The sequence below is a fragment of the Equus przewalskii genome, chromosome 11 (genome assembly GCF_037783145.1).
Source record: "Equus przewalskii isolate Varuska chromosome 11, EquPr2, whole genome shotgun sequence".
In the NCBI taxonomy this organism is placed as follows: Eukaryota; Metazoa; Chordata; class Mammalia; order Perissodactyla; family Equidae; genus Equus; species Equus przewalskii.
In genome coordinates, this window is record NC_091841.1 from 16,098,619 (window position 1) to 16,125,427 (window position 26,809).

Here is a 26,809-nt window from a genome sequence, read left to right on the forward strand (position 1 = left end):
CAAATCTAGATAGGATATATTTGTAGTAAAAACTCAAACTCTTTTCATTATTATTGGAGACTTAAACTAATTTAAACAATGATATCCTATTCTCTGTTTATTAACTGTAAAATGTCCATGAATGTAGTATGTTGAAAAGGATAAAAAATAAATAAAATAATTAGAGAAAAACACCTTTTAGATATCTAAATGCAAAGTATTAATGATTATCTTGTGTAATACAGATAGCTAAAGCCTTGTAATGCAAATTCTTCATGATCTGTAACAACATTCAAACTAATACATGCAAATGTAAAATAACACTTCTCAATTAAAAATATGATATTGTGTATCTGTGGATAGAAAATGTAATATTCTGTGTTCATTAATGATATTTGTATGGCATACTAGGGGAAACTGTAGGGGATTTGAGAGTATCAATATGTGGCTAAATAAAATGTATACTTATGCAACGAAGTACATGAAAGTTCAAATAAAATATTTTAAACATGGTAATGAATATTTGAGCTTTCTCTTGCAAATGTGACTTTTTAATTAGTCTTTGTTTTTTGAATCAGTTTAGGTTAGAGCAAATTATGCAAAAAATACAAAGAGTTCCCATGTACCCACTCTGTCTCCCTCAGTTTCCCAGATTCTCGTATCTTGCATTAGTGTAGTAAATTCATTGCAACTGATGAATGAATATGGATTCATTTTTACTAAAATCTACAATTTTTGTTAGTTTCCTCTTTGTGTTGTATAGTTGTATGGCTTTTGGCTTATGCAATACACCACGTATCCACCATTAGAGTACAAAGCATAACAGTTTCCCTTCACTAAAATTGTCCTGTACTCCACCTATTTGTCCCATTACTTCTCCCTCTGATTCTCTGGCAACCACTGATTTTTTTTCTTGCTGTTTCCACAGCTTTTTTCCCAGAAAATAAATTCATAATTCATATCTGTGAAACAAATATTTCTGTTTCAAGGCCTAAATATCTTCCTGTGATCTATTTCATTTGTTGTTCTAATCTATTAATATTTTGAAATTTACTAACTTCAACTGGTTACACTCTTTATTTCCACATAAATATATTACCCTTAATTTGGACCATCTACACTACAATCATAACCCAATATTATAAAAAATTACCGTAACAGCTATGATTCAAGAGAAACCTTAATACCACCCCCAGAATTAGAAAGAATTAAGTTAGAAGCACAAAGTGGATTTTATTAAAGATACTATTCTGAGTGTGAACCTAACAGTGAAAAGTTTCCTAAGATCAAAGATGTAGCACAAAAGGATGAATTTTCTCTCTATGTTCTGACACTTTTCTAGAAGGATCTAGGTAAACACATGGTAAGAATTTGCAGTAAATGCCCAACATTTTGAAGGGATATTAGTAGATTAGAAATATTGTCCCTTACTTCATGAAACTTCTACAGGTACTGATCACAAAGAACAACTAAGTTGAAGTCCATGATCAAATGTGATGAGACAATTTTTTAATAAATGAAAATGTTTGGAACATTTAAAAGTTACTACACCATGTAATACACATAATTGGTGAGAGTATCTAGAAGCAGAAACACTAGAGGCAGCATAAGAAAGGCACAGAACACAGTAGATGAAGTCCACAGCCATGCTAAGCAGGCAAGAGAGGCAGAAACATGGCAATGTGCAACATCTAAGGTAATAGACCATATGACCTGTTTTTACTTCATGGTATCTTTCCTCTCCATATAATGAACTCAATGTTAACCCATATATGTGTTCACTTCCAATCCTGAAGGAAATAGCTCTCATACCCTGAGACAGGAGTATTATGTTAACTCCATGATAAGCGGATAATATTCTCTAGGGACTTCTTCTAGGTCAATTCAGACTACAAAGAAAATTTTGAAACTTCTAATCATCTTTTGTCATCTGAGATCAACTTCTGCTCCATAACTTCCTCATGACATTTTTCACTTGGTCATTCCTCAGTATATAAATCAGAGGACTGAATAAAGGTGTTCTAACTGAATGAAACACAGCTATCAACTCATCCATGGGGAAGGATGTTGTGGGTTGTGTGTATATAAACATACAAAGACCAAAGAACAAGATGACCACAATGATGTGGGAAACGTAGGTGGAAAGGTCTTTTCTCCTCCTTTCAGCACTGTGGTTTCTCAGAAAATGCAAGATGATAACATAGGAGAACATCGATATGACAAAACTTACTGTACAAATGGCCCCACTATTGGACACCAAGAGTAGATTGACCATGTAGATGTCTGTAAAGGCAAGTTTCAACAAAAGCTTCAAGTCACAGAAATAATCATTTATCACATTGGGATTGCAAAAAGGTAAACTCAAGGTCAGAAAAATCTGAGCTGAATAATGCACCCAGAACCCCATCCAGCCCGCAGCCACCAAGGCACCGCAGGCTCCATGGCTCATGATGGTCTAGTAGTACAGGGGCTTACAGATGGCTATATAGCAGTCAATGGACGTGACGATTAGGGTAAAGATCTCCAGACAGCCAAAGAAATGGAATGAAAATACTAGGCTCATACACTCACTGAAAGAAATAGTGGTCTTCTCCAAAAAGTTATCCACAATCATTCTAGCAGCTGTGGAAGTAGAGAACAGGTATCAGATAAGGATAAGTGGAAAGGAAGAAGTACATTGGCCTTCTAAGTATCTGGCTGGTCTTGATGGTGGCAATAATCAGGAAGTTACACAACAAGGTCCCCAAATAGAAAATCAAGAAAATGACAAACACTATTTTCTTCCTAACAGGATCCTGGGCCAACTCAAGTAGAATGAACTCAGTCACATTATTGTTTGGCTGCACAATTTCATGAATGAAGGGATGGGGTGAGTGTAAAATGGTCCATATGCAAAAAATGAGGAATTAATGTGTCATATGATACATAATCTTATGGAACATTTTAAGGAAGAATAAATATTCCTCTTGGAGGACAACCTAGTTGTGATTTTTAAATAATTCATGTCAACACTTTGTTCCTTAATTTTTAATGAACACTTCAAAAGGTTATAACAAGTTTCAAATAAGCTTATGAATGTAATTTTTTCCAACAGAAATTTTCAAAGAAAACATCTTGTTAGTTTTGATATGATTTTGATTAACTTTGCCAATTTATTGAATGTATATTTGAAAGACATGGCTGTGTTTTGTTATTTCCTGCAGTTTTTTGGTTGTATTAAAAAATCTTAACAGCCCATGTTTTGCGTGATGTGTCACTTTGCATTTAGGAAATATTTGACTGCCTTTGGTGGTTCATGATATAAATGTGAAGTTATACACCACTCTTAAACCCATAAATAATGTCTTATTTATACATATGTTTATGTATGATATATTTGTTATACATATATACTTCAAATTGCATAGCTATATATATATTTAATATGCCCCAACTCTTCCCTGGACAATTGCTCTCAGATATTATATCTTGAAAAAAAGGGACTGGAAATGCCTATAGCCTTCTGCTATAACCTTCAAGAATGTTTGTGATATTCAGTAATCAACAAATACTAATGAGCAAACACGAATATTCTTTCACGTTTGATACTATGTCAAATATCCCCGTGTCTATATTTCTTTGTACAATTTCTGAAACTCATCCTTTAGAGCACTCAGAGTCCCTGAAGTTACATTTCCAAAGGAATGTGGGTGGGTTATTACTCTATAGTACATGCTTTTTGCTTAAGAATTTCAGATCTGGGGTGATGTTTTGCAGGGTTTTGTGTCACTAGGTGGTTAGTCTAAGACCCAGTCATGGTTGTATTCCCAGTAGAGTTTGTATTATTCAAGTATCTAAAACCACTGTTGCCAGAACAGAGCAAAGAGGGCAAAGAAGGAGGGAGATGTAGTTTTAAAAAGAGAGGCGTGGTATAGCTTCAGTAACTGACTTCTTCATTCAATTTTTTTTGTTTATCCTGGCAAAGACAATAATTATTCAACTTGGAAATCTCACTTCTTTCAATGATTTTTTTTTCACATTTGGAAAAACATATTATCATTGGTTTCACTGGCAAAAAAAATTTTTCTCTTTATCTTTCTACTGAAGATGATGCTAGAAGTGACACTATATACAAGTAAAAATGTAAACTGAAATATGATGTATTTAGATATATTCTGGAAGACATTTATTATATTGTTTCTCTTCAGTCCCATGCAATCTTCTATACACTGTCTTGAAATTTGTGAGTAGGAAAAGTACAGACTATTATAGACTAAATAGACAAAATTTGCCTTATATATTTTTTCCTCTCCCTTGGTCAATTTTCTTCTTCTCAACAGAGTTGAAATATCACTCATTCCTGCAAATCAAAAGCAACTCTACGGAAAATGTTTGATGAAGTTGTTCAGTTTGCTTTTCCAAGGATTTAAAACAATGATCTCTTGCACTGTGTGATCTTGAGCAAAATCTTAAACTATAAGGGAACTGACTCTTAGTATCTTACTCATTACAATAAGGTCATTGTTTCCTTTATGCATTTCAAAGAGTGATGTACCATAAAATATTGTTCCTTGAAAATATGGTAGGCAATGAGAACAAGATGATGTGAATGTCTCTGTAACGTCAATGTTCCGTGATATTGTCCACGCCTTTGAGTGTACAGTTTTCTGTCCTATTAGCCTGTCATTTTGTAGGACAAGCTTATTTCTTCCTTAGATTTGGGCAAACATATTTAAGATAAATTAAGAATCAAAAATACATGTGATTACATAACTTATTAATAACTATGTGTGCTAATCAATTGTTCAATCAATAATTTCAGGATGATATTAAAATTCTCCAACCATACCTGCAGCTGTGGAGCGCATTTCTATCCATTCATGTTCCAAACAATCCAGACTACTTTAGCTACATATTTAGTAATTTCTTTGAAAAACATATTCTGTGCCCTCAAGTACATTTCAGTAATTTTCTTTGTATCTTGAACAAAGGGATCTATTTTTTATTCCACCATCTAGAACAGGGAGACTATAGTTCTCAAGTCAACAAACATTTGTTGAAGTCTGTGTATAGTCAGGATATGTTAATGATGAAATGTGAGCACATAAAGATTAGCAGATGCATCAGGTTGAATGTCTATAATGGAAGTAATGTGGTAGCCAAAGATTAAAAATAAATAGCTGTAATGTATCCAAGCTTATCTTGCCCTCTCCCTTCTTCCTAGAATGGCTTTCCATTTCTAGCTTCTTCAATCTTCTGGGAACTTTAGGACCAAACTGCTGAGAAACACCTCCTAGCTGGCCTTCAGTGATTGCCAGAAGAGAAAGTCGCTCTTGTTTTCTAAACACTTTACCTATATCTCTTCTTATAATATTACATACTATTGCTTATAATGTAAGAATGCGTTTGCTTATTTTAGCTTTCTTCCAGAAAAACGAATACTGGCATTATATGTTCTCATAATATTACTCCACAGTTTCAAACCAATGCTTTATGCAATATAGCTACTCAGTAAGTAACTTCAAGTTGAACATTCCCTACTACCCCTTAAAATGAGATAATATTTATGTCATTTTTGTAGGAATAGTCTCATTGCAAAACATATTATCATCATAAATTTACTTGTATCTTCTATCTATTATGTATGGTAAGCAGACAAGTATGCTCCCATTTTATAAAGCCAGAAAAGAAAAAAGAAAACAACCTTAAGGTCAATTTTAAATAACTTAGTGAATCAGCTCCATGACCTGCTGTGTAATATGTTATATTCCGAATAGCACTGCATGGCCATGTAAAACATTGACCTTTGAAAAAACAATCTTAAAGCATTTTTAATATGAATCTATGGTCCTTATGACATGCAAGAAGAATCTTACATTTTCATATCATTCCTTATTAATTCTCATTTTTACATATGTTTATGAGCATGAACATATTTCCATTTTTTTCCAGAGGAGCGTTAACAACTTTCTTCAGCTTCCCTATGGTCTAATGTAAAAATGGTTACAAGAATATGAGGACAAAACAGCACTGATAACATAGAATATCTTCTAAAAACTACCTATCCTCACCTCAACTCATCAGAAAAGATAAGCCAAATTTAGAATGACAGAATACAGATTTTTTTCAAATGCTCATGGAATGTTCCCCTTGACTGATCACATATTAGGCCACAAAACAAGTCTCAATAAATTTAAGATATTTAAATAATACCAATAATCTTTTCTGGGCACAAAGGTATGAAACTATAAATCAGCTAAAGGAAGAAATCAGAAAAGCCCAAAATATATGGAGATTAAACAAAATGCTACTGAACAACAATTGGCTCAATGAAGAAATCAGTGAGGTAATCAAAAATTACCTGGAGACAAATGAAGATGAAAATACGACATTGCAAAATCTATGGGATACAGACAAAGTGCTTCTAAGAGGGAACTTTATAGCAATTCAGGCCTACCTCAACAAACAAGAAAAATCCCAAATAAGCAATCTCACAGTGCACCTAGAAGAACTGGAAAAAGAAGAAGACACAAAGTCCAACATCAGTAGATGGAAGGAAATAATAAAAATCAGAGCAGAAATAATGAATTATAGATTAAAAAAAGTTGGCTACAAAGCCAACATTATCCTGATACCAAAACCAGACAAGGCCGATATCACTGATGAACATCCATGCAAAAATCCTCAACAAAATACTAGCAAATCAAATAAAACACTACATTAAAGAGCTCGTACACCGTGATGAAGTAGGATTTATTCCAAAGATTCAGGGATGGTTTAACATGCAGAAATCAATCAACATGTACACCACATTTACAAAATGAAAAATAAAAATCACATGATCATTTCAATAGATGCAGAGAAAGCATTTAGCAAGATACAGCAGCCAATCATGATAAAAACTCTAAATAAATGAGTAGAGAAGGAAAGTACCTCAGCATAATAAAGCCGTATATGACAATCCCAGAGGTAATATCATTCTCAATGGAGGAAAACTGAAAGCTATCCCTCTAAGAACAGGAAGCAGACAGGGATTCCCACTGTTACCACTGTTATTTAACACAGTATTGGAAGTCTTAGAGCAATCAAGCAAGAAAAAGCAATACAAGGGAGCCAAATTGGAAAAGAAGAGAAACTGTCACTATTTGCAGATGACATTATTTTATATATAGAACACCCTGAAGACTCCATCAAAAAACTTTTAGAGGCCCGCTCATTGGCACAGTGGTTAAGTGCGCACGTTCCCCTTTGGTGGCCTGGGGTTTGCTGGTTCAGATCCTGGGTGAGGGACGTAGCACCGCTTGGAAAGCCATAGTGTGGTAGGCATCCCACATATAAAGTAGAGGAAGATGGGCACAGATGTTAGCTCAGGTCCAGCCTTCCTCAGAAAAAGAGGAGGATTGGCAGCAGTGAGCTCAGGGCTAACCTTCCTCAAAAAAAAAAAAACTTTTAGAAATAATAAATGAATACAGTCAAGTTGTAGGATACAAAATCAACATACAAAAATCAGTTGAATTTTTATACACTAAAAATGAGGTAGCTGAAAGAGAAATTAAGAAAACAATCTCATTTGCAATTGCAACAAAAAGAATAAAATATCTAGGAATAAATTTAACCAAATAGATGAAAGATCTGTACACTGAGAACTATAAAACATTGTTGAAAGAAATTGAAGAAGACAGGAAGAAAGGGAAAGATATTCTGTGCTCGCAGATTGGAAGAATTAACATAATTAAAATGTCCGTACTCCTAAAGCAATCTACAGATTCAATGCAATCCTTATCAAAGTTCCAACAACACTTTTCACAGAGATAGAACAAAGAATCCTAAAATTTATACGGAAGAACAAAAGACCTCAAATAGTCAAAGGAATCCTGAGAAAAAAGAACAAGGCATGAGCTATCACACTCCCTGATTGCAAACTATGCTACAAAGCTATACTAACCAACACAGCATGGTACTGGCACAAAAACAGACACACAGATCTATGGAACAGAATCGAGAGCTGAGAAATAAACCCACACATCTATGGACAGCTAATTTTCTACAAGGGAGCTAAGGAAATAACATGGAGAAAAGAAGCCTCTTCAATAAACAGTGTTGGGATAATTGGACAGCCACATGCTAAAGAATGAAAGTAGACCATTATCTTACACCATACACAAAAATTAACTCAAAAATGGATTAAAGACTTGAATGTAAGACCTCAAACAATTAAAATTCTAGAAGAAAACATAGGCAGTTTCTCTTCGACGTCAGCCTTAGTAGCATATTTTCAAGTATCGTGTGTGACCAGGCAAGGGAAACAATAGGAAAAAATAAATGGAAATATATCAAACTAAAAAGCTTTTGCACAGCAAAGGAAACCACCAACAAGACAAAAGGACAATCTCACAATTGGGAAAGACATTTGCAAACCATATATCTGGTAACAGGTTAATATCCAATATATACAAAGAACTCATACATCTTAACAAAAAGCTAACAATCCAATTAAAAAATGGGCAAATGATCTGGACAGACATTTCTCTAAAGAAGATATAAAGGTGGCTGACAGATGAAAAGATATTCAACATTATTAACTTTCAGGGAAATGCAAATCAAAACTGCAGTGAAATATCACCTTACACCTGTTAGAATGACTATAATTACTAAGACAGGAAATATTAAGTGTTGGAGAGGATGTGGAGAGAAGCAAACACTCAAACACTGCTCATGGGAGTGCAAACTGGTTCAGCCCCTATGGAAAACAGTATGGAGGTTGCTCAAAAAATTAAGAATACATCTACCATATGATCCAGCTATTCCACTGCTGGGTATTTATCCAAAGAATATGAAAACACCAATGCATAAAGATACATGCACCCCTATGTTCATCGCAGCATTATTCACAACATCCAAGACTTAGAAGAAAAGTAGGTGTCCCTCAAGGGATGAATGGATAAAGAAGATGTGACATATATATACAATGGAATACAGCCATAAGACACGATGAAATTCAGCCCTTTGTGACAACATGGATGGACCTTGAAGGTATTATGTTAAGTGAAATGAGTCAGAGGGAGAAAGTCAAATACTGCATAATTTAACTCAGAAGTAGGAGATAAAAACAATGACAAACAAATACATTGAAACAGAGATTGGATTGGTTTTTACAGGAGGGGAAGTGCAGTGAGAGTAGGGAGAAAAGTTTGAGTAGGCACATGTGTGTGGTGATGGCTTGTACTAAGTCTTTGGATGGTGAACATAATGCAATCTACACAGAAATTGAAATATATAATGATGTCCACCTAAAATTTATATATTTTTATACATTTATATAATATTTATATTGTTATATCAGTGTTACATAAATTAAAAATTAAGAATTAAAAAAAATCATGATATACTAATGCCTAACTTCTCCCAAAGTAGACTTTCATAAAGGTATGAGAAATTGTCCTGCATAAGAAAGCCACTTGAGCAATTGCGTCTAGAACTTAGACACATGCAAATCCTTATTGAAATCATCAATTCCTGGAGAAATTTTAAATAGACAAATTTTGCAGAAGGGCTGGAAACCAGGAGTTTCATTTTTGTTACTCAAACTCTTAGCCAGTTTTGCAAGCTGTAAGAACTCACTGAGGACAGAGATCACAACTAATTTGTTCTCCACCATGTCTTTATCATGGCAAGTATTTAGCAAACAACAGTTTACAGCATGCAATTAATAGCCAATTTCTAAGTGAATGAATTGATGAAGCAAATTAAACTATATTGAAAAAAGTAATTGGGTAATACTTTATTATTATCTTTTCTAACATTATATAGTGGCAAATGAACTAAGAAGAAGAAACAGTTTTGAACTACACTAAGACCACTAACTTGAACAGCAGAATATAAGTGAGGTCAGGTCTTGGGGCACAATGAGTAGTCCTCTAGGAACACCTTCCTTTGATGTGACTTAGAGTACTTAGAATCAACAGCACTGGGGGACAACATCAAATGCAACATTGAAAATGATAGATTGTCCTCATAGCACAGTGCATAATTTTCATGATACGTGGAGTGTGGTATCAATAAGGAGGAAAAAGTCAACATTTGGAGAACATCTGCTGATTTGTTGCACAAAACTACACAGCTTTGCAGATACATCTGACCTGGTTCATAATGTTGGTTAAAGATGAGATGTAAAAACTGCCTTAGTGAGCCCTGACAGGAGTCTATTTTCCTTCTTGAAGAATTGAACCCTGATTTTCCTCTGAGAAAACACAACTTCTCCATTTTACTATATCAATTTTATGTCACGTTTTTCTCTCAAAGGTGGGAATATGAATCTGGCTAGTTGAATCAGAAACATTTCTCCCAGACTGTAATGATTGGATCAGGGATCTATAATCAAATGAAGTGAAAAGTCAATACTTTTCTTTTGGACTATTTAAAGTCACTCTTTTTTCTCTAATACAGTTTTTGTGAGTACAGACCCAGAATTCCCGCCTATTATCTTACATGAGTGGAGAAAGCCAACAGACACAAAAGAGCTAACAGATAAGCAGAAGAAACAAATTCTTACAATAAAATTACATCTGTAGAATTTGGTCATGTCCAGAATATTTTATCATCTTTTATTTTATTTACTTTATATTGTTGCTCTTTTACATTTATTTAGATAGCATCACAAATATTTGTAAACTTACCAACCATCCCAAGAAATAAAATAGTACTAATAATTAAATATATTTGGGAACACCTTCTCCAATCTTCCTCTGCTTCACTCTCTAAGGGTAACCAATGCTCTTATTTTCTTAAAGAATAGTTTTGTTTTACAGAAAAATGAATAAGTATAAGTACAGTGAGTCCTCATATAATACTACCCAGAATCCCCTATTAGTATCATGTTGCATAATGTGATGTAATTTTTCTTGAGATATAACATTTTATTACATACAACATTGTAAGTTTAAGATGTACAACATATTGATTAGCTACACTTGCATTGTAACATAATTGCTATTGTAGCCGTACCTAACACCTCTGTCACATCGCGTAATTACCATTTCTTCTAGTGATGGGTAAATTAAGATCTGGCCTCCTAGCAAGTTTAATGTTTATAATACATTATTGTTTCTACAATTACTATGCTATATAATAGATCTCCAGGACTTATTTATCCGCCAGTTGCAAGTATGTACCCTTAAACAACACATCTCCCATTGCCCCACCCCTCAGCTCCGGGTAACCACCATTTCACTGTTTTTTTGAGATTGCTTCTTTTTGGATTCCGATTTTAATGTCTTCTTGGGAAAAATTTTTACTTATTTCTTCTTCCCAGTTTTAATTGGATTTTGTTGTTATTGTTGTCATTGAGTTGTATGAGTTCAAAAACTTTAGGTACTAACTCCTTATTCAATACATGGCTTATAAGTATTTACTCTCATTTTTTAGTTTGTGTTTTTACTTTGTTGATTGTTTCTTTTGCAGTACGGAAGCTTTTCCTTTCATCTTCTAAAATAGATATATATATAACTATATTTAAATATAAAATAGCATCTTGCAGTGCAGAAGCTTGTAAGTTTGATATAATCCCACTTGCTGATTTTTTTCTTTTGTCACTTGTGTTGTTGTCATATCCAAATAATCATCACCTAGGCCATTGTCCAGAAGGTTTTCCTCTACGTTTTCTTCTGCGAGTTTTACAGTTTCAGGTCTGACATTTAAAGTCTTTAATCCACTTTGAGTTGATTTTTTTGTGTATGGTGCAATATAAGGGTCAAACTTCTTCCCTTACATGTGAATATGCAGTTTTCCTAGCACCACATATTGAGATATCCTTCCCCTATTGTTTAATCTTGGCACCCTTGTCAAATTGCAGTTGACTATATGAATGAGTTTATGTCTTGTCTATTCTGTTCCATTGGTCTATGGGTCTGATTTTATTCTTGTAGCATACTCTTTTGAGTACTGTGGCTTTGTAATTTAGTTTGAAATCAGAAAATGTGACGCCTCCAGCTTTATTTTTCTTATTCAAAATCGCTTTGTCTTTTCAGAGTCTTGTGGTTTTATGAGAATTTCAGGATTGTTTCTTCCATTTCTGTAAAAACAAATGCCTTTGAGACATTCATAGAGATTTCATTGTATCTATCAATCACTTTGGGTAGCAGGGACATTTTAGCAATATTTAAGTATTTCAATCCATGAAGACAGGAGGCCTTTCCATTTATTTATGTCTGCTTTAATTTTTTAATGTGTTGTTTTGTTGTTGGTGGTGGGTGGTGGTGAGGGAGATTGGTCTTGAGCTAACATCTGTTGCCAATCTTCCTCTTTTTCCTTGAAGAAGATTGTCTCTGAGGTAATAGTTGTGCCAATCTTCCTCTATTTGGTATGTGGGATGCTGCTACACACCACTTGATGAGCGGTGTTTATGTCCACATCTGGGATCCGAACCTGCAAACCCCAGGTTGCCAAAGTGGAGCACACAAACAACCATTATGCCATTGGTCTGGCCATTTAATCAGTATTTTATAGTTTAAGTGTACAAGTCTTTCAGCACTATGGTTAAGCTTATTCCCCCAAAAAAGTTTTTGCTAGTATAAATAGGATTGTTTTCATAATTTCCTTTTAAGAAAATTCATTGTTGTCGGGGCCAGCCTGGTGGTGCAATGGGTAAGTTCGCATGTTCCGCTTCAGCTGCCTGGGGTTCCCTAGTTGGGGTTCCTGGGTGTGGACCTCTTGGCACGCCATGCTGTGGTAGGTGTCCCACATATAAAGTAGAGGAAGATGGGCACGGATGTTAGCTCAGAGCCAGTCTTCCTCAGTGAAAAGAGGAGGATTGGCAGCAGTTAGTTCAGGGCTAATCTTCCTAAGAAAATTCACTGTTAGTGTGTATAAGTGCAACTGATTTTTGTATGCTGATTTGTTTTTATCCTACAAGTTGACTGAATTACTTAATTATTCTAATAGTACTTTTGTGGAGTCTTTAGGATTTTCTGGGTATAAGATGATGTCTTCTATAAGCAGTGATAACTATACTTCTTCCCTCTTTGTTGGGTGCCATTTATTTATGTTTCCTGCCTAATTGCTCTGGCTCGGAATTTCAGTACTATTTTGAACAGAACTGGAGAGAGTGGGGTTCTTTGTCTTGTTTCATATTTTGGAAGAAGGCCTTCAGTTTCTCACTACTGCATATGAAGTTAGCTGTGGGATTTTCATATATGATTTTTATTATAGTGAAGTAAAGTCTTTCTATACTTAAATTTTTGAAAGTTTTTATTGTAAAAGAGTATTAAATTTTGTGAAAACTTTTCTCCATCTATTGAGATGATGATGTGATTTTTGTTCTTAACTCTGCTAATATGGTGTATTACATTGATTGATTTGTGTATGTTGAATGGATCCTGAAACCCAGGGATTACTCCCACTTGGTCATAGTATATGATTGTTTTTAGGTGCTATTGAATTCAACTTGCTAATAATTTGTTGAGGATTTTGCACTTATGTTAATCAAGGATATTAACCTGTAGTGTTCTTTTCTTGTTGTAGCTTTGTCTGGCATTGGCATCAGAGTGATGCATCACAGAAAGACTCTGGAAGTGTTCCATCTTCTGTTTAGTGGAAGAGGTTAAGAAGGATTGATATTAATTTTTCTTTAAATATTTGATAAAATTCACCTGTGAAACCATATGGTCTTGGACTTTTCATTGTTAGAAGATATTTTGTTAGTGATTCTATTCTTCTGTTAGTGATTCTATTCCATTCTATTCATTTCTATTATTTTTAAATTTAGAATTTAATTACTATAAGCTTCCCTCTTAGTAATATTTTTGAGACATCTCATAATTTTTGGTACGTTTTGTTTTCATTTGTCTTATTATCTAATTTCCCTTTGATTTCTTCTTTTGCTCAATGGTTGTTCAAGAGTGTGTTATTTTTAATTTCCATATATTTGTAATTTTTTCTATTTCTTTTTGTTATTGATGTCTAGTTTCATCCCATTGTGCTCAGAAAATATACTTGGAATGATTTCAATCTTCTTAAATTTGCTAAGACTTCTTTTGTGGTTTGTTATGGAGAAAATTGTATGTTCTCTTAAAAAGTATTCTGTCTACTGCTACTGTTGGTAGAATGTTCTGGATATGTCTGTTAGGTACATTTCATCAATAGTGTTGTTCTAGTCTGTTGTTTCCCTATTGATTTTCTGTCTAGGTGATGTGCCAATTTTTGTAGGTGAGATATCAGTATCTCCTGCTATCATTATATTCTTGTCTATTTATCCCTTCAGATTCATCAATATTCACTTTATGTATTTTGATACTCTGATGTTGGATGCACATATATTTGTTATAACTTCTTACAGAAATAATCTTTTATCATTGGTAATGACTTTCTTTGTGTTGTCTATTTTTTGTCTGATTTTAGTTTAGTCATCCTGCCCTCTGTTGGTTACCATTTGCATGAAATATCTTTTTCCATCCCTTCACTTTCAGCCTGTGTGTCCTTAAATTTGAAAAGGATCTCTTTAAACAGCATTTAGTTATATTTTTTAAGTATTACTTTTACAGTATGGAAATTGCCCAAAAAAGTAAAAATAGAACTACCATATGATCCAATAATTCCACTTGTGGGTATTTATGCCAAAAAAAGCACCCAAAAACACTAACCTGAAAAGATATATGCAGCTCCATGTTCACTGCAGCATTACTTACAATAACCAAGATATAGAAACAACCCAAGTGGATGAAGGGCTAAAGAAGAGGCAGTAAATATACAATGGAATACTATTCAGCAATAAAAACAGAATGAAACCATACTATTTGTAACAATATGGATGGAGTTTGAGGGCATTATGCTAAGTGAAATAATTCAAAACAAGAACCCTGAGATTTCACTTATATGTGGAATATAAAACAAATAAAACAAAACAAACAAACCGTTGATCTCATAGATATGGAGTAAAGATTGGTAGTTGCCAGAGGCAGCAGGTAGGAGAGTGGGCAAAATGGGTGGAGAGGATCAGAAAAAATAACATATTTTGCTATTATAGGAGACAAACTATTTAAAAAATTATATCCTATTCTGTGTTTATTGACATGAAAATGTCTGCAAAGGTGGGATGTTAAAAATAGAGAGAAAATAAAGAAAAGAATAAGAGAAAAACATTTTTAAGATATATAAATACGTAGTATTAAAGACTATCTTGTAAAATATAGGTAGACTTTTAATGCAAATTCTTCATGATCTGTAACATCATTTAAATTAATGCTTATGACTTTAGTATCTCAATTAAAAATTGTTTCATACAGAAAATACAATCTTGTATATTCATTAATGATATTTGTATAGGCATGGAAGAGTAAACTGTAAAAAGAACTTGAGGTTATTAATATGTGGCTTAATAAATACACTTGTATAACAAATTAGTATAAAAATTCAAATAAAATATTTTAAACCTGGTAAGAAGAAGTTAAACTTTCTCTTGTGGATATAACTTTTTATTTATTTATTTTTAATTTTTATTTATTTATTTTTTAATTAATTAAGTTATTTTTTCGGATGTACATCATATTTTGAATTCTGTGTAGATTACATCATGTTCACAACCCAAAAACTAACTATAGTCCATCCCCTCACATGTGGGCCTAATCACCCCTTTTTGCCATCCCCTTTCCCCTCTTTCTGAGTATAACTTTTTTTTAAAGATTTTATTATTTTTTTCCTTTTTTTTCTCCCCAAAGCCCCCTGGTACATAGTTGTATATTCTTCGTTGTGGGTCCTTCTAGTTGTGGCATGTGGGATGCCGCCTCAGCGTGGTCTGATGAGTAGTGCCATGTCCGCACCCAGGATTCGAACCAATGAAACACTGGGCCACCTGCAGCGGAGCGTGCAAACTTAACCACTCGGCCGCAGGGCCAGCCCCTCTGAGTATAACTTTTTAAAATAGACTTTATTTTTAGAACAATTTTAGCTCTACAGAAAAATTATGCAAAAAGATCAGTGAGTTCCCACATATGTGCTCTGTCTCTCTCAATGCTTCCCTATTTACTGACATATTGCATTCGTTTTGTACATTTGTTACATCGATGAACCAATATTTTTACACTTATACTAAAGTCCATTAAAGTTTACATTAGGCCTTACGCTTTGTATTGTGCAGTTTTATGGGTTTTCACATGTGCATTATGCCATGTATCCATCATTACGGTATCATAAATGATAGTTTCCTTCCCTAAAAATGATCTGTGCTCAAACTATTTAACACTTCTCCCCTCTCCCTGAACCTCTGGTAACCACTGATTTTTTACTGTTTCCACAATCTTACATTTTCCAGAAAGGATATTTATAATTCATAGCTCTCATGTAAATATTGCTGTTTTAAAACATAATATTCATCTTAAGATTATCTTATCCCTTGTTTTACTTCATTTATATTTTAAAATTCCATAACATAAATTGATTAGTCTACTTCTAGACTACATAAATACATTACCCTTAATTTGGGTCATCTATGCTATGATTAAATTATGTTTCAGTGGAAGCCATATGCCCCCCACCATACACACACAAATTAGAAGGAATTAAGTTAGGAGCATAAATTATACTTTATCAAAAGAAAATTATTAAGTAAACACCCAATTGTCAAAACTTTCCTAACATCAAAACCTACCTCAGAAGGGTGAATTTTCTCACTGTTATGTCACCGAGAAAGATCCAGGTAAACACATGGTTAGAATTTGGAGTAAATGCTCAAGAATAAGAAAGGGCATTACTAGAATTTATATCGTCCCTTACTGTTTGAACTTTCTACAATTATTTTAATTGTGGTACTTTTTGCTGAGTCAGAGAAAACAACTAAGTTAAAGGTCCAAGATCAAACATGATGAGAATCATGTCTAGTAAATGAAACCCTATGGAAGAGGTAAAAATAGCTAGGCAGTGGATATAAGCATGGGAGGGAGGGTTAATATAGAAGCAGAAAACATCAGAAGTCAACATGATAAGGTGCAGGAAAAACACTAAATCAAAACAAGAAGTGATACTAAGAAGGCAAGAGGCAGAGACACAGCAGTGAACAATATATTAGGCAGGGGACCTATATATCAGTTTGTACCTGGTGCTCTTTCTACCTCTTCATAAATTTGAATCAACATTAACCCTTTGTGTTTACATTCCTTATTTTCCTAAAGGAACTAACTCTCATGCCCTAAGTTAGGATTTTAATAATTCCACAATAAGATCATAGTCTCTATAAATTTCCATGTCAATTCACGCTTATTAAGAAAAAATTGAAACTTCCATTCATCTTTTGTCATCTGAGATCAATTTCTTGCTCCATAACTTTCTCATGGAATTCTTCACTTCTGCATTTCTCAGTGTATAAATCAGAGGGTTGAACAAAGGTGTTCCAATTGTATAAAACACAGCTATCATCTTGTCCATGGGGAAGGTGGATGCAGGGCGTGTGTATATAAATATGCAAGGACCAAAGAACAAGATGACCACGATGATGTGGGAAATGCAGGTGGAGAGGGCTTTTCTCCTCCCTTCAGCACTGTGATTTCTCAGCGAATACAAGATGATAACATAGGAGAACATCAGCATGACAAAACTCACCATACAAATGGCTCCACTATTGGACACCAAGAGTAGATTGACCAAATAGGTGTCTGCACAGGCAAGTTTCAACAAAGGCTGCAAGTCACAGAAATAGTGATCGATTACATTGGGACCACAGAAAGGTAAACTCAAGGCAAGAATAATCTGTGCTGAAGAATGCACACAGGATCCCACCCAGGCCACAGCCACCAATGCACCACAGACCTGTAGGCTCATGATGGTCATGTAGTGCAGGGGCTTACAGATGGCCACATAGCGGTCAACAGCCATGAGAATTAGGATGAAGATCTCTAGGCAACCAAAGAAATGCAATGAAAAGATTTGGATTATGCACTCACTGAAAGAGATAGTGGTATTTTTCAAAAGGGCGTCCACAATCATTCTGGGTGCTATGGAAGTGGAGAAGCAAGTATCAGATAAGGATAAGTGGAAAAGGAAGAAGTACATTGGACTCTCAAGTGCCTGACTGGTTTTGATAGTAGTAATAATCAGCAAGCTACCCAGCAATGTCCCTAAGTAGAAAATTAAGAAAGTGACAAACACTATCTTCTTCCTAACAGGATCCTGGGTCAATCCAAGCAGAATGAACTCAGTCACATTATGGTTCAGCTGCATGATTCATGAATGAGGAGAAAGGATCAGTGTGAAATAGATTATCTGCAAAAAATAAAGGAATTAATTTATGGTGTGTTATGACATATTATGGATTGTTTTAAGCAAATTAATTTATGGTGCTATGTGAGATTATTGCAAATTTTAAGCAAAATTAAATATTATTCATCAGGTATATTCTGTGATTTCTTAATGTTACTTCAATACTTTGTTACTCAATTTTTAATGACCAATTCATTGGACAGACTGAGTCTCAAATAAACTCATGAATGTGATACTGTCCTTCAGCACTCTCTAAATACAACAATTTGTTAGTGTTGACATTATTCTGATTAATTTTGCCAATTCAATAAATGTAAGATTAAGAAATAGTGTTCATTTTATTATTTCCTTCAATTTTTTCATTTTAATAAATCTTGGAGCCCATGTTTTGTATGGTGTAATACTTACTTAGACTATACTTAACTGCCCTTACAGGTCCATGAATAATAATATGCAACTCACACACCACTAGGACAAGATAAAGAATGTATACTTTATACATTTATATGTATCACATGTTGTTATACACATTTATACAAATGTACATTATTTAGAAATATCTAATGTTCTCCACTCTCTGTACATTATCTTCCAGATATTCTAACTTCAAAGAAGAAACAAGAAACAACTTATAGCCTTTAATAATCTGTTTCAACCTTCAAGCACCATCGACAAACATTAATGAACAGAAATGTTCTTTGATAGTTAATAAGATGTCAAATACATCATTTCTATACGTATTTCTTCAACTTCGGAGAAGCACTCCTTAGAGTTCCTGAAGTTACATTTCTAAGTTAAAGGGGGATACTACTTAATAGTTTGTTTTCACAATTCAAGTTTTAGCTTAAGCATTGAAAATCTAGAGGGGATTTTGTTGAGTGTCACCAGGCAGATGGTCTAGGACCAGATCATGATTGTAGTCCCTTAAACGTCATATTCATGAAACAGAACAGAGAAGCAGAAATGGGGGGGAGATGTGACTTTTAGAAAGAGGTATAGTAGTTACCCAGAAAAAGATTTCGTTATTTTTTCCTGTTTTAGCAAAATCAGTGATTACTGAACTTTGAAATATCATTCTTTCAATGAAGACTTCTTTCTTTCAATTTGAAAAGGAATATTATCATGATCCTCATTTTGAAGAAGAAAACTTTTCTCTAGATATTTCTTGTCAAATTGATATTGGAAGATGCACTATATGCAAGTAAAAATATAACGTAAATTGTGATATGTTTAAAGATAATCTTGAAAACTTACTTATCCTATGTCTTTCTTCCAAATCTCACTCATACATCAAATATATTGTCTTGAAAGTTGTGAGTGGACCAAAGCTCAATTACAGATTGCATAGACAAAAAATTACCCTCATATATTTTTTCTTTTCTTTAGAAAATTTTCTTCTGCTCAATAGACTTGAAAATTCTCTTATCTTCCTCCAAATCAAAATCAGCTCTTCAGAAAATGAAATTATGCAACATCATGTGCCAAGGATAAAAATAATTCTCTTTGGACTTTGTAATCTTGGACTGATCTGAAGATCAGATCTGAGGATGACCTGAAACTATAACAAAAGTAAGTCTTAGTATCTTAATCCTCACAATGAGATTATTCTTTCCTTTGTTCACTTAAATGAGTGTTGCATCATGTAATTTCAGCATTTGAAAGTATGGTAGGGAGTGGAAGGAAGATGATGAGACAGTCTTTGTCACTCTATTTAGTCAATGACTTTGGCCACTCTCTTGACGGCATACTTTTTGGTTTGCATATTATCAATCCTACTAGCCTGTCAATTTCTAGAACAAACATTATTTTTGTTTTGCTTTAGGATGTACATAATTAAAAATTAAGAGTAATCAATATATGCAATTTAGTTAACATTAATAATTATGGATCTTCATCAAATATTTAATCAATAGTTTCATGATGACATTAAAAAACTATACTCCACTCAGCCTCCATAAATTTCATTTCCATCCATTCATGTTCCAAACCATCCAGACTATTTTAATCAGAAATCTATTGACTTTGGAAGATATTCTCTGTGGCCTCAAATACATTTCAAGGAGTCCCTGTTCTGTTAAACAAAAGGATTTTTAAATCTATTTTGTAATCTATAATATCCCATGATTTAGAAAAGAGAGACTATAGCTCTTGAATCAACAAATATTTATTGATATGTTCACAATGTAATGGGAGCATACAAAGACTCGTCAATAAATCAAGTGAATCTCCATAATGGAAGTAGTGTAGAAGCCAAGGATTAAAAATAAATAGTTGGGGTGGATCCAAACTCAACTTTCCTTCTTCTTTCTTCCCAGAACATCTTTTCATTGTTAGCTACTTCAACCTTCTGTGAACTTTGGGACTGAACTGCTGAGAAAAATCCTCCAGATGGCTTTTGATGATTGCCTGTGTGGAGGGAAATTCATTCTCCTGCTCTCTAAGGGCATTTTTAAAATAGCTTTTCTTATAATGTTAGATATTTTTTCTTATAAAACTAGAATGAGTGTAGTTAGTTTAGCTTTCTTCCTGGAATTAGAATATTGGAAATCTATGTGTTCTCAGGATTTTATTTTCCACAGTTCCAACCCACTGCCTTGTACTTTGGAGGTGCTCAGTAAAAGCTTTTAAATTTAATATTCTCTACTACCTTTTAAAATGTAATAATGTTTATCTCATTTTTGTTGAACTATCCTGTTTACAAAACACATTTACAACATAAATTTACTGGGGCCTCCTATCTATTGTGAATGGTAGAGAGAAAATATACTTCCAATTTATAATACCAGAAAAAAAAACTGAGATCAATTTTCATAAGTTTGAATAGTGTGCAACCTGGCGTAGAAGATGTACTCTGAACAGCACCACATGGCATGTAAGCAATTGAATTTCTGACATCTATAACAAGGATCATCTTCAAGCATTTTGTTCATGAATTCTACGCCCTTAAGGGTAAAAAAGAGACATTTTTCTTATCTTTCTAGTATTGATTCATGTTTTTTATGTGTGGTATGTGTATGACCACATGTGCAGTTCCCCCCCCCAAAGTAGCATTAACACCTTTCATCAGATTGTCAATGGAATCTGACACAAAAACAGGTTACAGTGATACAGACACAAAACAGCACTGGTAACATAGTGCATCTTCTAACAACTACTGTACTCACCTCAACTCTTCAGACAACATGAGCCAATTTTAAAATGGCTAAATTTGCCAAAACAATAATAAGAGCATGTGTTGGTTTGAGAATGAGTGGGAAACAAAGAAGTATTAAAAGAAAAGAAGACAGGAAAAGGTGGAGAATAGATAAGGGTGTAAAACAGATTGGTAGGTGGCTTCTTTTATGCTTTCATGTTTTATTGCAGATGCTGCAGTGAGAAGAATTGCTTTCCTTAGGCAGTGTCTCTTAAACTACCTACCCCTCCTTAAATGAGTCACACTAGATTTCAGTCTTTAGAAAAATCGTTACACTCAGTTTATTTCTACACAGAACTTACAAGTCTCTGTGGGAATGTTAATAAGTTTTCCAGAGATTACTTACCCCTCAAAAGTCCAAATAAAAGAGTAATATAATCTACCTTCCTTGAACTCAGCACTCTGGATAACTGAATCAAATGATTCCTGCTTATCTATTCAAGAGATGCCATGGGGACAGCTTTACCTGAGAATCAAAAGATGATTGTGAACCTTAATACCAATTACTTATGTTTCCTATATCTGTTTGCCCCAAATGACATGAAATTAATATTTAGCTATTCCTCTTTCCAAATCTTACTAAAGTGAGCAGGAACCTATGGAAAAGTAAGGATAGATAAGGTCACATGTGGAAGAACATTGAGCAGGGGCAAATATTAGCAAAAAGGGAATATTTTTACCCAAAACATTTTCGGGAACTCTCCTCCCACATATATGGTATGTTATCTTTCACCTTAATATATGGTATGCTATCTTCAGCTTTTGGTCTCCTCATTGTCATGTTTCCTTTGAGCTTACTCTGAATAGTCATTCTACTTTTAAATTAAATCTCAGAAGTGTGTCAACTGCAAACTGCATTCTTATGATATAATTTTAGAAGCATACAAGGAGTAATAATTTTATATCCCAATATACAAATTCTATTCAAAAATGCCTCTTGGAGATGGAAAAGCTGACATTCTCCAGAAGCTACTGCCTCCATTAGCCTTTTCTATAATTTCTAAATAGATGCAAGCATTTCTAACTTTCCAGAACCCATAGCTCTTAGTAAGGACTAGTCTTGTCACACTACCTTATGACAAAATCATTTGTGAACTTTTCTACACTCTGTCATCTCTAGAAAGTGTAATAAATCATAACACATGGCATACATTCCTGTATTCCCAAACTGCAATGATGGCTTTTGACATACCTGGTGTTCATAAAACTTTTATAAATCATTTTACCCAACACATACTTATTCTACTTACTTCCTATATTGACACTCAATCTTAAAAAAAATGTATGTTGTTCTTTTATTTCTATTCCTTTCTCAGAATATGTGGAAACAGTATAGTGAAAATAAATATGGAAATATCCTAGAAAATTCTTCTGGATTATTTGTAATGATGCCTCTCTGTGTAAAAGAATTGGTATAATCTGTCACTTACCTGTTAGAAGACTCTGAATGGTGTCAAGTCTGGCCAACCTTTTTTCATAGTAGCCTTATCACAGAACACTGAAAAAAAATGTTCTTGTCTGTGTTCCAGGGGGACTACTTTAAGAAATAATGAAATAAGTTATTAGCATCCTAGAAAGTATTATTCCCTAAAGTTTCTTCCCTTTGTTAGTCAGAATCACGTTATACATAATAAACTTAACTTTTTATTTGTGTATTCAGCCTACAAGAATAGAAAATTAATCCTCATTAGCCACATACAAATAAGGGTTTGGAGTTGTTAAGTGTTTCAGAGTGACCAACAGGACCAGTGAAAATGGAGAATAAAATTAATGAATGGTGGAGAGGGTGGTAAGGAACAGAAAGAATAAAAATAGTGTCATTCATAAAAAAAGAAGTATATCACCCAGAAACATCTCTGATATTAACCAGAGCCTTAAGTTAGCCCTCCCTGTATTTATCAGCAGAAACTCTTCAGAAGAGAAGGGTGAGATGCTATATTCAAAGTGCTGGATGAAAAAAATTGCCAAGCAAGAATTCAATACCCCAAAAAAGTGTCTTTTAAAAATAAAGATGATATACATTTTTACACAAACAAAAGCTGAGAGAATTCGGTAGCATCAGACCTTCCTTACAACAAATGCTAAAGAGTCTTCTTTAAACTGAAAGGAAAGGACAACAAACAACAACATGAACACATGTTAAAGCTTAAAACTTATTTTAAACACTTATATATAGACATATACAGAATAATTTTCTACTTTAATAGTGGTTTGTAAACCTCTCCTAATTTTAGCATAAATGATAAAAAACAGAAGTTTTAAGAATAACTATAACTACAAATTTGTTTAATGGAGACACAATACAGATAGATATACAGTGTGATATCAATTAAATTATTATAAAATGTGAGGGAAGAAGTAAAAGTGTGAATGTGATTGATGTTAAGATGTTATAACTAAAACACACTATGATAACAATAATATGCTTTATGTAAGTCTCACCTAAAACACTTATAGGTGACACAAATGAGAAAAATAGAAAGGAATGAAAGAATATCACTTCAAAAAATTAACAAAACAAAACACAGAGGAAAACTGCAAGAGAAGAATAGGGTAACAAAAGAAAATACAAGACACACATAAATAAATAACAAAATGTAATAATAAACCATTCCATATCAATAATAACTTTAAATGTGCTTTGATTAAAATCTCCAATCAGAAGATACAAAGTAGTTGAATGGATTTAAAAAAGAAAAAGCAAGACTCTACTATAAACTGTCTATAAGAAAACCAACTTTAGTTTCAGGACATGAATATTATGAAAGTGAAGGCATGGAAAAAGATATCCAATGCTAATAATAAATAAAAAGGAGCAGATGTGGCCATACTTAGACAAAGTAGTCTTTAAGTGAAAAAATGGTCAGAGATAAAGGACATTATATAATGGGATTATATAAAGGGATCAATTCATCAAGAGAATATAACAATTATAAATATATATGTACTCACTATCAGAGCATCTAAATATATAAAGCAAATATTAGCATAACTGCAGAGAGAAAGAGAATATTGTGTTAATATTAGGACACTTCAATACTGCCATTTCAATACTGGATAGAACATCTAGGCAGAAAATTGATAAGGAAATAATTGACTTAAACACCACAATAGACTAAATAGACCTAACAGACATATACAGAAATTTTCATCCGACAGTAATGGAAAACGCATTAACTTAACCCAAAAAATAATAGAGGAAAGAAAATAGTAAAGATTAGAGCAGAAATAAATGAAATAGGGACAAGAAAAACAATAGAAAAATCAATGAAAATAATTTATATTTTGAAAAGATAAAATCAATAAAGGCTTAGTTAGATTAAGAATAAAAGAAGGCAAATAAATAAAATTAGAAATGAAGGAGACAGTTCAATGGATGACATAGAAATATAAAGGATTGTAAAGAGGACAATTATAAATAATTATATTCCAACAAACTGGATAACCTAGAAGAAATCAATAAATTCCTAGAAATAGACAACCTATCAAGACTGAATCAATAAGAAATAGAAAGTCTGAACAGACCAATAGGAAATAAGATTGAATCAAAAACTTTCTAACAAAGAAACGTCCAGGACCAGGTGGCTTCATGGATGAATTCTACCCAATATTCAAATAATTATTAATACCAACCCTCCCAAAAAGTAGAGGAGGGAACACGTCTAAACTCTTTATTTTGAGACTAGCATCACCCCAACTTCAAAATCAGACAAAGACAGCTCAAGGAAAGAAAACTATATGCCAATATGCCAATTTTTCTGATAAACATTGATGCAAAAATCTTCACTCAAATACTAGCAAAAAATTCAAAGCACATTAAAAAGATCATTCATCACAACCAATAGAGATTTATATTGGGATGAAAGGATAGTTCAACATCTGAAAATCATTAAATGTTACACACCCTTTAACATTTCATTAACAGAATGAAAGACAAAAATAACTCGATTATCTCAATAGAGGCAGAAAAAGCCTTTGACATAATTCCATATCTTTTCATAATAAAAACAACAAAATAAGTATAGGAGGAATAGAACTCAACAAAATAAGGGCTTATATAAAAATCCATAGCTAACATCATACTCAGTGATGAGAAACTGACAGCTTTTCTTCTAAGATCTAGAACAAGACAAGGATGTCCCCTCTCACCGCTTTAATTCAACATAGTACTGAAAGTCCTAGCCATGGCAATTAGGCAAGTAAAGAAAATAAAAGGTGACCAAGTCAATGGAGAAGAGGTAAAATTACCTGTCCCTAGATGGTATGACCCTATGCATAGAAAAGCCAAAGACTCAACACAAGATTGTTAGAACTAATAAATTCAGTAAAGTTGCCAGGTTCAAAATCAAAGTATAAAAATCAGTTATCTTGGAATACAGAAAAAATGATGTATCTGCAATGGAAATTAACACAATCCCAGGGCCAGTCCAGTGGCATAGTGGTTAAACTTGTGCACTCCTCTTCAGTGGCCCAGAGTTTGCAGTTTTAGATCCCAGGTGCAGACCTCCATACCACTCATCAAGCCATACTGTGGTGGTGTCCCACATAGAAAATAGAGGAAGATTCATACAAATGTTAGCTCAGCAACAATCTTCCTCAAGCAAAAGAGGAAGGTTGGCAACAGATGTTAGCTCAGAGCCCATCTTCCTCATCAAAAAATAAACAAAGAACACAATCCCATTCACATTAGCAATAAAAAGAATAAATACATAGGAATTAACCTACCCAAAGAGATATAAATATTATACACTGAAAATTATAAAACATCAATGAAGAAAATTTAAAAAGACACACAAAAATAGAAGGACATCTCATATTCATGTGTTAAAATAACTAGTACTGTTAAAATGTCTTAAGTGATCTACAGAGTCAATGCAATCTGTGTAAAATCCCAATGATTTTTTTTTTACAGAAATAGATAGAAAACAACACTAAAACTCATATGGAACCACAAAAGACCCCTAATAGCCAAGCATATTGAGTAAGAAGAAAAAGGCTGAGACATCATAACTCCTGATCTAAAATTATATTACAAGGCTATAGTAATCAAAGTAATAAGGTACTAGCATAACAAAAACAGGTAGATAGACCCATGGAACAGATTAGAGAATCCAGACATAAACCCATGTATGGATAGCCAACTGATCTTTGACAGGGGAGACAAGAACACCTAATGTGAAAAGGATAGTCTCTTCAATAAAAGATATCAGGAAAACTGTATATCTATATGCAAAAGTCTGAAATAGGGCTCCTATCTCACAAAATACACAAAAGTCAATTAAAAAATGGATTAAATACTCAAATATAAGTCTTAAAACCATAAAAATCCTAGAAAACACAGGGAAAAACTTTCTTGATGTTGGCCTTGACAATAATTTTTTGGGCATGACACCAAAAACAAAAGCAACCAATGCA

At 33.5% G+C, this 26,809-nt stretch overlaps 1 protein-coding gene and 1 pseudogene across 1 annotated transcript; both read right to left on the reverse strand.

The window, feature by feature from the left end:
- Positions 1–1,895: 1,895 nt before the first annotated feature.
- On the reverse strand, positions 1,896–14,618 carry LOC103542691 (olfactory receptor 4C16-like; annotated as a pseudogene).
- Positions 14,619–17,229: 2,611 nt separating this feature from the next.
- On the reverse strand, positions 17,230–18,162 carry LOC103542689 (olfactory receptor 4C16-like). The gene has a single exon (XM_008509621.2). The coding sequence runs from the start codon at positions 18,160–18,162 to the stop codon at positions 17,230–17,232; it is 933 nt and encodes a 310-aa protein (XP_008507843.2).
- Between the last annotated feature and the right edge of the window lie 8,647 nt (positions 18,163–26,809).